At 38.1% G+C, this 16,239-nt stretch overlaps 1 protein-coding gene across 6 annotated transcripts in view; it reads left to right on the forward strand.

Moving 5' to 3' along the window:
* Positions 1–16,239, forward strand: part of LOC140203145 (RNA exonuclease 5-like) — a 75,306-nt gene that overhangs the window by 21,421 nt on the left and 37,646 nt on the right. For all 6 annotated transcript variants that reach the window (XM_072269021.1, XM_072269015.1, XM_072269019.1 and 3 more), the window contains 5 exons: positions 2,341–2,456; positions 6,036–6,174; positions 6,725–6,819; positions 10,946–11,048; positions 14,103–14,269. In XM_072269021.1, coding sequence (XP_072125122.1) covers positions 2,341–2,456; positions 6,036–6,174; positions 6,725–6,819; positions 10,946–11,048; positions 14,103–14,269 — 620 coding nt within the window. The remainder of the gene's footprint in view (positions 1–2,340; positions 2,457–6,035; positions 6,175–6,724; positions 6,820–10,945; positions 11,049–14,102; positions 14,270–16,239) is intronic.

Raw genomic sequence — 16,239 nt, forward strand, 5'->3', positions numbered from 1 at the left:
GTGGCAGCATACAATAGCATTAAATATTTTTGTAGTGTTAGCATTCATTTCTAGAGTACTGGAATATGAAAGCAAAGATTTTATCAGCAAGGCATTTGATAGGGTACCCATGCAAGGCTTATTGAGAAAATAAGGAAGCATGGGATCCAAGGGGACATTGCTTTGTGGATCCAGAACGGGCTTGCTCACAGAAGGTAAAGGGTGGTTGTAACGGGTCATATTCTGCATGGAGGTCGGTGACCAGTGGTGTGCCTCAGGGATCTGTTCTGGGACCCTTACTCTTCCTGATTTTTATAAATGACCTGAATGAGGAAGTGGAGGGATGGGTTAGTAAATTTGCTGATGACAAAAGACTGGGGGTGTTGTGGATAGTGTGAAGGGCTGTCAGAGGTTACAGCGGGATATCGATAGGATGCAAAACTGGGCTGAGAAGTGGCAGATGGAGTTCGACCGAGATAATTGTGAAGTGGTTCATTTAGTAGGTCAAATATGATGGCAGAATATAATATTAATGGTAAGACTCTTGGCAGTGTGAAGGATCAGTGAGATCTTGGGGTCTGAGTCCGCAGGACACTCAAAGCTGCTGTGCAGGTTGACTCTGTGGTTAAGAAAGCATATGGTGTATTGGCCTTCATCAATTGTGGGATTGAGTTTGGGAGCCAAGTGGTAATGTTGCAGCTGTATAGGACCCTGGTCAGACCCCACTTGGAGTACTGTGCTCAGGTCTGGTCGCCTCACTACAGGAAAGATGTAGAAACCATAGAAGGGGTGCAAGGATGTTGCCTGGATTGGGGAGCATGCCTTATTAGAATGGGTTGAGTGAACTCTGCCTTTTCTTCTTGGAGCGACAGAGGATGAGAGGTGACCTGATAGAGGTGTATAAGATGATTAGAGGCATTGATTGTGTGGATAGTCAGAGGCTTTTTCCCAGAGCTGAAATGGCAAGCACGAGAGGGCACAGTTTTAAGATGCTTGGAAGTAGGTACAGAGAAAATGTCAGGGGTAAGTTTTTTATGCAGAGTGTGGTGAGTGCGTGGAAAGGGCTGCCTGGCGACAGTGGTAGAGGTGGATACGATAGGGTCTTTTAAGAGACTCCTGGATAAGTACATGGAGTTTAGAAAAATAGAGGGCTGTGGGTAACCCTTGGTAATTTCTAAAGTAAGGACATGTTCAGCACAGCTTTGCGGGCCGAAAGGCCTGTATTGTGCTCTAGGTTTTCTTTGTTTCTAAGATGTAATGCTGAGGCTTTATAAGGCATTGGTCAGATCACACGTGAGCAATTTTGGGCCTGTTATCTAAGAAAGGATGTACTGGCCTCCAGGGTTAAGTGGAGGTTCACAAGAATAATCCCGGGAATGGGGTGTTAACCTATAAGCAACATTGATGGCTCTGGGCATGTACTTGCTTGAGTTTAGAAGAACAGGGGGGCAGGGGGCACGGTGGAAATCGCATTGAAGCCTATTGAATATTGAAAGGCCTGGGTGGAGTGGATGTGGAGAGGATGTTTCCAGTAGTGGGGGAGTCTAGGACCGGGGGCACAGCCTCAGAGTATAAGGACATCCCTTTAGAACAGAGATGGGGAGAAATTTCTTTAGCCAGAGGGTGGCGAATCTGTGGAATTCATTGCCACAAATGGCTGTATGTAAAGTAATTGGGTATATTTAAAGCAGAGACTGATAGGCTTTTGATTTGTAAGGGCATCAAGGTTATGAGAAGAATGCAAGAGAATGGGATTAAGAGGGATAATAAGTCAGTCGTGATGGAGTGGTGGAGCAGTTTTGATGGGCCAAACGGTATAATTCTCCTTTTATCTCTTGTAGTCTAACAGCACAGCCCAAACTCTAAACGCCTTATAAATATTTGTGAAATGTTCTAACTGTTAAGTTGACAAATATAGAGGCAAATTATATGTAAAAAGCTGCAAAAGTGGAAGTAAGGAAAATGGCTAGTTAATCTGTTATGGCGACGATGATTAATTCTGGCTAGTACATCACGGCAGCTCTTTTGGTTTATCTCAGTTTGCACAGTAGATTTTCTTTATAATAGCCTTCTCATATGGAAGTAACGGGCACATTTTTATCTAAAAGATGTTTTATACTGCATCACTTGACTGTACTGCCATGTCAATCTCAATTATTTGCTCAGTCGTTTGGACTGGAGCATGAGGACTTTACCAATTAACTGGAGATGAAAGTCCTGCACCAAGCCAAGGCTGTCAGTTTAAGATGTGTGCTTAACCTCAAAATGAGACCAAATAGCGGTATAATAACTTTCATTCCTTGTGTATATAAAAAAATGTATGCCAGGTGTTTACACTTTTATCTGTGTGAATTATTCCAGTGCCTGACCAGAAAGGGAAAAGAGCTGACACGCATCTCTGTTGTCGATGCAGAGGGACACTGTTTGATGGATGAGCTAGTGAAACCAGACAACCAGATCCTTAACTACCTTACCAGGTATTGATCAAATTGGATTAATAGCATACTTAAAAAGAACCTCTTTCTCATTGTGTTCAGATTGATTTTTTTTTCAGATATTTTCATTCCACTGTTCGGCTGTTTTTAATTTTGCTACATAATCACACAGTGCAGTTCCGTGTCATGGAACATATTACGTGGTACGTTGAAAATAGTCAAGACCATTATCTGTTTATATTATTTAAGTGCATAATGCCACTTATTAGCAACAACTCAACAAAACATTCCCAAACCCCTCTCGGTCATAGAACATTACAGCACGGTACGGGCCCTTCGTTCACGATGTTGTGCCAACTTCTTAACCTGCTCTAAGATCAATCTAACACTCCCCTCCCACATTGCCCTCCATTTCTTTCAACCGTCTGTCTATCCGAGCATCTCTTAAATGTTTCATTAAATGAGCTAAACGTTACTCAGTGCAGCCAAGTAGCAATAGACTCAGAAGATCGTGTTTCCAAGCTTCTTTTGCAGTACTGTGAGCACCAAGTCTAGTCTGACATTCCAATCTCTCTAAAATTGAAAAGGTGCAATAATTTCAGAGTTGCTTTAGTTTAAGTGAGACATAAACTCGAATCCATGTTTTCTCACTTGGAACTAAGAGATCCCATAACATTGGATGAGAAGTTGCAGGGAAATGCCAGCAGTTATTTATTGAACTACCTTTGTTTCTTTACGTAAAAGCCAGCATATTCAAGACTTCCATGCATGGAAGCTGTGAACTTGCTGTCAGTTTCTTCCACCATTGGACTCTTTAAAGTCCGGAACAACTTAGTTGTTGCAGAGACCATAAGATATGGGAGCCAAATTAGGCCATTTGGCCAATTGAGTCTATTCCGCCATTCAACCATGGCTGATTTATTTTCCCTTTCAATACCATTCTTCTGCCTGCACCCTATAATCTTCAACGCCCTTACTAATCAAAAACCTATCGATCTCCACTTTAAATACACCAATGACATGTCCTCCAGAGCTGTCTATGGCAATGAATTTCACAGATTCACCACCTTCTGGCTGAAGAAATTACTCCTCATCTCCATTCTAAAGGACGTCCTTGTATTCTGAGGCTGTGTCCCCTGGTCCTAGACTCCCCACTATTGAAAACATCCTCTCCACATCCATTCTACCTAGAGTTTTCACTATTGTATAGGTTTCATTGAGACCCCCTCCCCGCCAGTTCTTCTAAACTGCAGCGTGTACAGGCCCAGAGCGATCAAACACTCCTCATACATACTCCTCCTCCTTTAATAGAGGCTACCAAAGGCTAGGAAAAGACTAACCTGACGCAGAAAATTGAATGAAGGTCAACAGCTAAGAATACATTTTAGATTCTGTATTAGGTAAGTTTAATTAAATATTTCCTACCTGACAGTGTTTTTCAGTATCTCATAGACACGTTTGCTTCAAAACTGTCCTCGGGTGGTCCTACATGTTGTATTTGTGGTTACTTAGAGCCTCACTGATAAGGATCTACATTCCTTTCTCCAGCAAGTTCAGCTGTTTTCTTTTGAAGTGTTTAAGCTCAGTCTTCATACATAGATCGGTGCCAAGTGCTGGGTCTCCCTGCTGACCAGAGTAAAAACCTTTGGAGACAAGAGACTGGGGATGCTAGAATCTGTAGCAACCAGTAACTACTAGAGGAACTCAGGAGGTCAGGCACCATCTGTGGCAGGAAATGGGCTTTTGATGTTTCATTATGAGACCATTCTTACTTGTTGCTCTAAAGTCAAGGTCCATATTTTGAGGAAATGTAGGAAAGATCTCCCACAGGTCCAATATTTGACTCAACTAACAAAAGAAGGAACAATCTAGAAAGCAACACACACAAAATGCTGGAGGAACTCTGCAGGTCAGACACTCCAGATGGTGGAAAACTGCATTTAAACAGACAATGTACCCCCCTCCCCCCCACCTCCACAGGTGTCACCTGATCTGCTGAATATTTCCAACATTCGGATTTACTTTCAGAAGATTTTAGCCTTCGTTAATTAGGGGATTGAGTTCAAGAGCCAATTCTGGTTACCTTACTATAGGAAGGATATGCTGCCTGGATTAGAGAGCATGTCTAATGAAAGAAAAGGTTGAGTGTGCTTGGGCTTTCCTCTTTGGAGGGAAGGAGGATGAGACTGTTAGATAGACACCTGAATGAATGGGTTAGATTGATCTTAGAATAGTTTCAAGGGGGCAGCACAACATTGCGGACCAAAGGGCCTTCAATGTGCTGTACTGTTCAATGTTCTAAGATTATCTGGTCGTTACTACTTATGGAAATCTGCTATGTTCCCATTTGCTACCAAGTTTCCATTTTATGTCAGTGTCTACAATTCAGAAGTTTGTCCTGAAATCCCTTTGAGGTCTTGAAGGTTGCTATATGACTGAAAGTTCGTTGATGGTTTTAGCATACTAAGAAGTGGTGGCTGAAGTACTTGCATTGCTTTGGTATTAGTGATTAGAGACATGTAGTAAACTTCATCGTAAGATCCAGTGGAATGCTGTGTTATGATATGGGTTTCAGTATTTAATGATAGGCCTTGCATCTGCTGCTATTGTTGTTCTTAATCATGGAAATTGGCAGAAGATTGTAGCATAAAAATTCAAGTTCAGGTTTATTTTCATGTACACATGTATACAGCTAAATGAAACAAAACTACTTTTATCACATATAACACACAAAATGATATCAGCACAATAATATTAACAGATAAAAATGCATTTTCTAGATGTGCAAGTTGACATAAAGTGCATATGTGAAATACAGTTAAATATGCAATAGTATACTGATAATAGAGCTGTCATAAATAATATGTACTGGATGACAGGGAGATTCCCTCTTGGGTCAGAAGCATTGCCTTATGTTTATCCGATATGCTATCATTGTGCTTTCTGCTCCAATCAGTGACCTGTGCAATAGTCAACCTGTGTAATCTCACATTTTAATGTACAACTAGAATATTAATGGGTCACACATCAAACAGGAATACAGCCTTTATGTCACAATGTTATTGGATTTTGATATGATCCAATAAATTATCTCAAGCATTTTAACGTAAGCTGCAAGCAGTTCAAGTTAGATTCTGCATGACTTTATTAGTTTGTGTGATCTAACATTGAATAAATTACTCCGCTGAAAGCTTCTATTTCATTTGGTTATTTTTATTGTGAATTCTTTAGCCCTTGCTGTTATTTGTCTTATAAAATTTGAATTTTACCTCAACAGAATTCCATATTGTCATTGATTCTTTTGGACAGAAGCAGCAATGCATTTCCAAATACATCTTTAATATAATCATTGAGGGATCACTTCAGTCTAATTCCTTTAGAGAATTTGGTTATCGCAGGTTAACTGTTCTCTGGATTATATAAATGCTTCTATCTCCAGGAAAATTGTTGGGACAATTAAAAGGCTGATGTGCATGATCATAATAATTGCCTTGCAGAAAATCTTTTAACTAATTTGTAAGAAACAGCTATATATTTTTAATTTTTTTAATACAATTTTATAGTTGTCAAAAGTTTCATGGAATTGATAGAGCTAAGCAGTGTCACAAATTGTACATTCAGGTTCTCTGGCATTACCTGGAAAATGCTTTTAAATGTGGAAACAAAACTGAAGGATGTTCAGGCCATGCTGAGGAAGATTTTACCCCCTGATGCTGTCCTTGTGGGGCACTCCTTAAACAACGATTTGACAGCTTTGCAAGTAAGATCTTTGTAATTGCCTGCACATAATTCATATGGATTTAAGATACATTTTGGAGACGTACCATGAGAAATAGAGATGGGAGTAACTTGAGCCTTCTCTACCATTGTGTCAGCACATCACTGATCCTATGGTATAAGTCTATTTAAATTCTATTCGGCTTAACCGTCAGTACTTTAGTGAGTTCTGAACACCGAACAACTTTCGCCAAGGTAATTTCTCTTTATCTCAGTTTTAAGTGGTGAACCCCCGCCCCCAAAGACCTGAAAATAGACCATATCGCTTCTGAGCGAAAGTAATCTCTCAACATCTTTCATATCTAAATATTCTAAACTCCAGTGATTACAGGCAAAACTTACAGACTCTGTTCTCAATGTTCATTTCACAATCTGTGTGGCTTTAACCAGTCCTCAATAAGCTTCAGTAGCACTGGCAGTCTTCTGCAACTATAGTAAGTATCGTTTGAGAAGTAGAGCAATTGATAAAGCTTTTGCCATGTTATATCTTGTATGCTAATTCAGGTAATGAGCACAATTAATTTCTTTTATAGATGATCCATCCAAATGTAATTGACACGTCACTCCTTTTTGTTGGAGATTCGGGCCGAAGGTTTAAATTGAAAGTTTTAGTAAAAAATATTCTTGGGTAAGGACATTAAATTCATTTTCTAATTTGGATGTGTAACATTCTTCAATTGTGATAGAAATGAGAAGTAAATACAGTACCATTTTGAACAAAATACGTATTTTAAATCGTGATCCCTTTTACTGGTTAATACTTTGGACAATTTTAATTAAGATTCTAAAGAAACTTTAAAGATTTTAAATGCTCTGTCTTTGCACTCTTAGTGAAGTACAAGATTGTAATTTGGTATAGATACAGATGAAAGAGGCTGACTCCTCTCCACTCTAGATGGAATACATGGTTGTCCACAGGTTGCTTCTAAGCCAATTCCAACTTGATCCCTTCTCACCCCTCAAATCCTTTAAAACAATATTGGGCTTCTCTTTCTGGCTTCGTTACACCCCGCATTAAGAAGAGTCTCCTGTGGAATGTCAGTGGATGACATTCATAATGGGCTTTCCAAAAGTATTTGATGAAGTTCCTCATGAGTTCTTAGTCAGTATTAGAGCTTACCGAATTGAAGGCAAATTGCTGATATGGTTAGGGGGAATGACGGGAGATAGTGAGGATAATGGGCAGAACTCTTTGGTAAGTGTTTAATAGAATCCTATTGGATCGGTATCAGTGCCACATTTGTCCACTGTTTATAAGTAACAACTAATGAAAAAGACCATTTATACAAATTTAATTATGACTCAAATCAAGGTGGCAATTTAACATGTATAGATGAAAGTCTAAAATTAAAGACATTCGTACATAGCAGTCATTAGTTTCAAATGGTGAAAAGCACAGAGCAGTGGAAGCTTTAAAGGATCTAGGAATCTAAGTGTGTGCATCATACAAATCAGAATTGTCAAGGTTTGTGGTGGTGAAAGAGGTTATTCAGCCAATTGTGAATTATTGAGACAATTCTACTTCTTCATAGTTCTAATCTTGTGGGTTATGGCCATCAAACACTCATCCAGGTACTTTCTAAATGTGAAATGTTCTGCCTCCTTGTCAGTGAATTCCTTATCTCCATTAGTGTTTTGGATTAATTTATTATTTCGCAACTAATCTTATTTAAATCTGTTTTTCCTAATTATTGTACTACCTGAAGACCCACATTCAGTCATTCAGAAACAGCTTCCCCTCTGCCATCACTTTTCCGACCAGTCCATGAATGTAACCTTGTTAGTCCATTTTTTGCACAACTTATTTTTTGTAATTTTTATAATTATATCTTGGCACTGTGTTGATACTGCCAAACAACAAATTTCACGTTATATGAGTCAGTGATATTAAACCGGATTCTGATCATCTGTTTGCTCAGGGAAATGTTTTTCCTATTTACTTTATTTACATATGTAATTTTACCTCTCAAAAATATCCATTAGCCTTTTTAAAAGAAAAACAGTTTAATTGATCCTACCTTATTATTACACAGTCAGTCCTGGCAGCAATCTATAAATGCCCTCTCTAACGCTCTCATTTCTTCATATGATGGTGACTATTTTACATATACACCTGCTCTGGTCTGACTTGTGTCTTATAGCATTCTTGCATGGCCTCTTGGCCAAATGTAATGTTTTGCCAAACACAAGATAGTTCCTTTATAGTGTTTTAACCATGTTATGAACTTAGCTGCAATCTCAACAACTTGTGACATTCATTCAAGGTCTCTCTGTTTTCTGCCATTTAATATGTATTCCCTTGTTTAACCTTCCCAAGCATAATAGCTTGTATTTCTCTAGACCAGAGGTTCCCAACCTTTTTTATACCATAGACCCTTACCATCAACTGAGGGTTCTGTGGATCCCAGACTGAGAAGCCCTGCTCTAAACTGAATTGCTTTAGCCACTTTACTAGCCATCTCGACTTTACAATTTCCTTCCTCACTGTCATTCACAAATTCTTTATCAAATTTGCTATGTACAAATCTGAATCATTGATGCACACCATGAAAAACTAGCAAGGACTCATGTAGTATTGCATTGCAAGCAGTTTCCTCGTTACTAAATACAACAGATTTTTACTTTTTACTGATTCGATTCTACTGAATCCAGTTCATTATTTTCTCCTGGATCCCCTGGGTTTTTGCTTCTCTGAGTTTTGTCTTGTGGAGTTCTGTCAAACAGCATGCTGAAATCCTTGTGGAATTTTATCTGAAATATTGCACTCAAAATTCAATCACATTATTTGGAAAAGAAACCTTCCCTAAGCAACTCCATGCTGTATTTGGTTAATTTTTTATGACCAGCAACTGAGAAAAATCAAAGGCCAAGGGAATGTTATCATTTAAAACTAGAGGACTAGCATGCAGAGAGATGCATTAAAACTTCCTTGAGATTTCGGTATACGGGACTGGCAGATTCTCTGGACGAATGAATATTATGCCTATTAATACACCAACACTTTTTATTCTCCTTTTATAATGTTACACAGCAGTAGAATAAATTTTCCATTGAATCAGATTAGACTAAAGGGAATATGAGAAACAGGGTTTAAAAGGAGCATGGGAATGAAGCGTCAGTGAGCAGGGAATTAAAATTGGTTTATTATTGCCATGTGTACAGAGGTAAAGTGAAAAGCTTGTCTTATATTCTGTTCATATAGATCAATTCATTACACTGTGCATTGAGGTAGAACAAGCTAATGCAATAACAATGCAGAATAAAGTGTAACAGCTGCAGAGAATGTGCATTGCAAGTAAACGATAAGATACAAGGTACTGGATATTGTGAGGTTAAGAGTCCATCTTATCATACTACAGAACCATTCAGTAGTTTATAACAGCAAGATAGAGGCTCTTCTTGAGCCTCATGGTGTGTGCTTTCAGGCTCTTGTATCTTCTGCCCGAAAGGAGGAGAAAGAATGGCCAGAGTGGTGGGGTTTTTGATATGCTGGCTGTTTTATTGGGACAAATATTGGGAACTAAACTGAAGAGTCATATGTCAAACTATCAAAATGTCAAAAAAGAAAAATATCAGACAATGGATTATCAGAGTTGTATTGAGGAATTATTCGGCAACAGTACAGATCCCTCGGTAAACAGTGTCTGGCTTTCTCACCTTGCAAAGGATCTTTTGAGTGTGTTGGGAGAGTAATATAGGCTTGCCAAATTGATACCTGGCCTTCATGAGATAAAACTAGGGTTCACGATAAGGAGGATTACTTTGTCGCTGTTTTTACAATATTAGAGAAATGGATTGGGTAGGTATATACTACTTTTTAGGAAATCTGTAACTTGGATGATGGGGTGGAGAAATGTCTCTACCGAAGGAGGTGTAAGGTGTTCCTTCCCTCCACTAGCCTGCAGGTTACCCTTGGGCAAAGTGTAGCACCTGCTTTGTTTCTCCTCTTCCCTCTCCCCACCCCCCCAGCCCTTCGATCAGGATCACGTAAAGCCATGGGAACAGATGGTGGATGGTTGTATGAGCAGCTGGTGCATATCATAAATCCTGGTTATGCGACCACTGATGCCAGGCAGACAATCTCTGAAGGGTATCGATAATGGCTGGGATCACCCGTCTTGTAAAGACACTGCCTAGAAGAAGGCAATGGCAAACCACTTCTGTAGAAAAATTTACCAAGAACAAACATGGTCATGGATAGACCACAACTGTCCGTATCATAAGACATGGCACATGTTGATGATGATAATAACTAAGGGGAACATTTTAAAATTAATAGCCAGTTTTCCCTTCTGTAAATAGCTATTGATGGAAGATCATTTGATGTTTTCATTGTGAGAATGACTGATATTTTGTTAACCAATATAATTATTAAAAATATAATGTTCTTATAATATAGTAATTATAGTATCTCAAAGCTATTGGTGATATGGGGCTCAAATCATATCTGTGATGTAAGGTCAATTATAAGATATTGTATAATAAAATGAGGTTGGGAGCTAAATGCCCTACTAAAACGGTCTTTGGACATTTCTCTCTTAAGAAGCCCTTGTAGCCCATCAAAGCATGTAACATGTCGCAAGATTAGGAGCTTTTGAGCTAATCCATTATCTTTAAATCTCACTAACTGAGAGTCATTGGTGTTTTAAACTTTTAAGACTTCTCTGCACTGTAAAATGTTTGTATTTACAGTACAAATCTACTGTGTATGTCTTTGGGGTATCCATCTTATGTGGATGTTTTTCCCCAAACAGAAGAGAAATTCAGTCAACGGAAATGGGTGGCCATGATCCATCAGAAGATGCAGAAGGAGCTTTAGAGTTGGCTCAGTATTTTATTAACCAAGGACCTGTGAAGGTATGTTCATAAGTCATTAAGCCAAAAATGTGGGAGTTAAGCTTAACCTGGTAGCAGCTTGTCTGTCTTGATTTTATAGAAGTGATATTTTCCATGTTGAAATGTATGCAAATATCAATAACATAACACTAATCCAAAATTTCTGGACTGGCATGGGCGCCACCATTAAAGTTGTCTCCCCATCTATGTATTTATCTGTTCCAGCTGCAGAGGCCTTGATTACAGTCCCAAAACATCCAGTACTAGCAGTATGGTCTGAACAAAGACCTCCAATCTGCATTGAATAGCTCTGAAATGCTTCTGTAAGCTTTGATAGAAAGGTCATGAACTTTGCTGGCTATGAAAATTGTGTGAATAATAGCGTTTAAATACCTCTGACATTCAGACACACAAAAATTAATAAAATTGAAATGAATCACTGTAGGAAAAGAAGTTGTTTTTAATATCAAATGAAACCTAAAAATAATCGAAGGTAATTAAAACATTAAACTAAGCCAAAGTAATTTCACGATATGAAGTTAATTTCCTCTTAGTTTCAACCTTACAATCTCAGTCAAAATTAATGTGGTTTCAATTGTGCACCATATGTAACTTGATGCAGACTCCATAACTCAGATTTTAACTAACTTAAGAACAGCAAGTTCTCTGTTGAGTTTGTGGTCTTTGCAGTTTAGCAGCAGAAGAAACTAGCATATTTGCAGTTCCAAATCTGTCATCATGCCCTGGACTTGCAAATTCCACAACACATGCAGTGGAGTCCTCAATTTACTCCCATTTCAAAGGCCAAATGTCAGTGGTTCCATTTGGAACCATTGGTATTAGAGTAGCAGATTCCATTACATTTATTAGCTATACCTGTAGTCCAAGTAATTTCATCATCAGAGTATATACAGTACTGTGCAAAAGTCTTAGGCACTCTAGCTATATAGCACAGTACTGTAGTAATTTTATGTATTACACTGTACTACTGCAAAAAAAAATTGTACGACATACGTGAGCAATGATGAACTTGATTCTGATATGAATCTCTGTTGTGGGTTGAGATTGGGAAGGGGGCAGGGAGAGGGAAATCATTTCTGGGAAAGGGGGAAGAACCAGAGAGACGTTCTGTAATGGATAAAAAAAACAATTGTTTGGAATCAAATTATCTTGCCTAGTGTCTCAGGGCTGGGTGTGTCTGCACAGGCACCACCCCCCACCCTTGGCACTCCTTCTCCGCCACCCCTCCCGCAGAGCTCCACCCTCACTGTTTCCAACATCCTTTGGCTCCCGCCAGATTTATAAACTCACTCTCTGCTTCACAATGACAAATACAGTACTGTGCAAAAGTCTTAGGCACCCTAGCTTTCTATATACAATATGTGCCTGACATTTGCCCATATATTACTTAAAGATTCATATTCTTACAAGCGTTTACAGGAAAAAGAAATAAAATACAATTTATGAAAAAAAACCTATTAATAAACAAAGACTGACAAATAAGTAACGTGCAAAAGACCAATTGTGCAGCAAATAAATAAATAATACTGAGAACATGAGTCGTAGAGTCCTTGAAAGTGAGATTGTAGGTTGTGGAACCAATTCAGTGTTGAGATGCGTGAAGTTATCCATGCTGGTTCTAGAGCCTGATGACTAGAAACTGCAAATGTTTTTAAAATGCTAAGCTATTGGAGAGATTAATCATTTCAAACAACAGAGTAGAGTGGCAGTTCCTGTAATTGTGACACAAGCAATTCCCCAAAAAATATATCGTCTTATAGTAGCTGGCAAATTGTTTCAGACAATTAAGCTTAAGGTAACAGTTCCTTGAAAACCAAAACCACTGAGAGATTAAGCCGGGGTACTCAACATTGTATGATGTGCTTCCAAGTAACGGATTTACAAATCAAAAAAAGGTACATTGGAGCCTTTATTATGAAACTAGCAAAGATAAACGACCTTGTAGCGATTTAAAAATCTAATGAAACTAAATGAGCAATATAACGGTCTATTCACGATATTAGTGTTCCAATGGCATAACTAAGCATTCTAATAGCATTACAATCAGTGATCTAGTTAGCAAACTAACAGTTAGTGTAACTAATTAGCCTATTTAAGTGGTATAATAACATTCCAATTAACTAAGAGCATAATTAAACATTCTAATAACATTCCAATTAGTAGTCAACAAAAAATATTATTCCCTGTGCTTAGTCACTCTCCACTAGACTAAACTAAAAACTAACAAAACGAGAAGATGTAACTATACTCATTTTACTTTTACCACATGACAGATTACCATAATAAACACGCCACAAAATACAATACAGGCAGAAAATAGACGTGTGTCTGCTACACAGCACTCAGCAATATTTGCAGAGGTGTTTTGATATGAAGACTGAAATAATAATACATTTAATATTACCCCCCCCCCCACTGCCCATTACCAGGGCTTCTCAATGCAGCAGCTACTGCAGACAATAGTACAAGTATCCTATTTTATCTGGGGCAGCACACGCACAAAAAGCTCTTTAGAAAGCATAAGGGCATATAGATCATCAAAGTGATGTAGATTTTGGTATAAGATTTCCATTATCAGCTCTCCTTTTCATTGGCTGACTGGAAAACTTTCTCCATTTTAATTTTATTTTTAAACAAACTGTGATTTGCAGTTTACAACAACGTGGGTGACCCAAGCAGTTCTCAGGTTTATTATAATCTTTGTCAATGTGTTTCAGAGAAATATTTGCTGCTAACATTGTGGTCTCAGATATGTGGTCTGTACCATAAAAATTTTATACCTAATGGTGATACTGGCCTCCCAGTGTATCTGCCTAAAATGTCACAGTTTTGATGACCTCTCTGTCGCTGCATTTGGCAACAGATGCTGTAAGTCTGGTAGCATCGTTAAGTAAATGTAGTGGATTTAATAAGGTCAGGTTGCATAAAACAACTCTGCTGGATAAACAGATGAGTTTTTTTTTTCTTTGTATGTGTTTATTTTCAGAGCCCAGAGTGTTTGTTGCCTGTCTGTGCATAAGGGATATTACTGTTCAACAAATGCTTTGGTTGCAGATAGCAGAGCTGAGCCTGGAGAATTTCCAAGCTAAGCAGCCAATGGGAGATGATATCATGCCACAGCCTGAAGCCCGAAGACAGTGGAAAAGGTCATCAAACAAACTGAGCACAAGCTGCAGAAGGATAGATGAATCTCAAGGCAGGGCATGCTTATATGCTGGCAAGTTAGTTCATTACATTTATCAATTCTTTTTAAAAAGTCACTCTGTTTTTGCTTTTCACTGAGCACCATGTGGACTGTTTTGGTCACATTATAGACAAAACCTAGTACAATATCAAATTGCTTTCCCATTTTTGTGTCTATTTGTGTGCCATTATATGTTATCACTGTGGCAAGGTGCAAGGAAGGGTATCAATTCAGCTTATAGAGAAGGATTTTGGATAACATGTTTCTGCTAAAACCATTCTCTGATGGCATACACAAGTATCTTCTGATGCTTGTAAATAAATGCTGTGATCATTTTTCCACAGAGTGATAAGAAGTGCAAATTCTTCAGTGTTGGCAACTCACTGGTTGCCTCTCAGAAATGGACACTTGGTTTATTTTGGATAGTTAGCTGCAGTGATATGCACAACGGAAACTGACTCATCTTTAGAATTGCCCAAGTAACAATACCAAGAAAAATACATCTGTAGATTTTTTGCTTGGCTAGTGCATGCTCAACCCACAGAGAAACTGCACATGTTCCATCTTTCTAAGTTCCAAGATCTTAGATGCAAATTGCCAATATGTACCTCAAAATCACAGAGTTACTATTGGGAATTAAACCATCTAAAACTGCACAGGAGAACTTTGAAATTAATAAGAACATGAGCACCAATGAGATGTCTGCTCGTTGTCTAGCTACTATCAGTCTACATTCTAAGATATTGATGCTTCAGTTTCTGGGCATAATGCAGAGATTCCCGACCATTGACTCTGGTCCATACTGAGAAGTTGATTAGTGAATAAAGCTGCCTAGTCACATACTTTTGATGAGTGTTCACTGGCTCTAGGCCTGTACTTGCTGGAGTTTAGAAGAATGAGGGGAAAATCTCATTGAAACCTATCAAAAATTGAAAGCCATCGATAGAGTGGACTTGGAGAAGATGTTTCCAATAATGATGGAGCCTAGGACCAAAGAGCACAGCTTCAGAATATGAGAATACGAGTTACTTTAGAAAAGAGATGAGGAGGAATTTCTTTAGCCAGATGGTGGTGAATCTGTGGAATTCATTGCCAGAAGACTTCTATGGAGGTAAAGTCATTGGGTATATTTAACGCAGAGGCTGATAGGTTCAACTTAATTTATTTATATAGATTAGTAATTGTGTCAAAGGTTACAGGGTGAAGACAGGAGAATGGTATTGAGAGGGAAAATAAATCAACCGTGCCTGAATGGTGGAGCAGATTTGATGGGCAGAATGGCCTAATTCTGCTCCTGTGTCTTATGATTTTTTTGGTACCGTAACCAAATAACTGTAAATTTGCTTAATTGTGTGTCTAAAATACCAAGCAGAATTTTAATCATTTATTATCAGGCATCTCATATAGCAGAATTCATAACTCCCAAGTGACTCTGTGTACTGTAGCCCCCCCACCCCAAGCTTCTCCTACAATAATTAATTTGCTGTATTTTCTTATAATAAATAATGTGCGCTAAATATGTAGGAAATTCAGGCAATCTGCAATTTGTTTTGTTCAATGGTACTTAGTAATTATAGGTGTTGGTATAAATCAGTGTTAAATCATTTAAAATCTGATGGGAACATTTTATGTTCCATTAATATAATTATGATTTTCTAGTTCAATAACATATCTGCTGAGAATATATTAATTAATCTATTATTCTGATTTTAGTCTAATTTATATCACAAAACAATGTTTCAGTAAGAAGGTGTAGTTAGAAGTACAGCGTACAAAATGTTATTTATATTATCATGAAAAAGATCCAAATCACTTTATTAACTGTCTATTCATTCTATTCGGTTGATGCTTGTGATGTCTCTGGTTTGTTAATTGACAACATTAAAATAAAATTAGAGCAATTAAATTTGAGAAGATTGATATATGGTCACAGTATTCAGAATGGATAGTTTTGTTGAGACAAAGCCTAGATTCTCAAGGCAAAACATATAACTTCTTCATGTAATT

The sequence above is a fragment of the Mobula birostris genome, chromosome 9 (assembly GCF_030028105.1).
Source record: "Mobula birostris isolate sMobBir1 chromosome 9, sMobBir1.hap1, whole genome shotgun sequence".
Classification (NCBI taxonomy): domain Eukaryota; kingdom Metazoa; phylum Chordata; class Chondrichthyes; order Myliobatiformes; family Myliobatidae; genus Mobula; species Mobula birostris.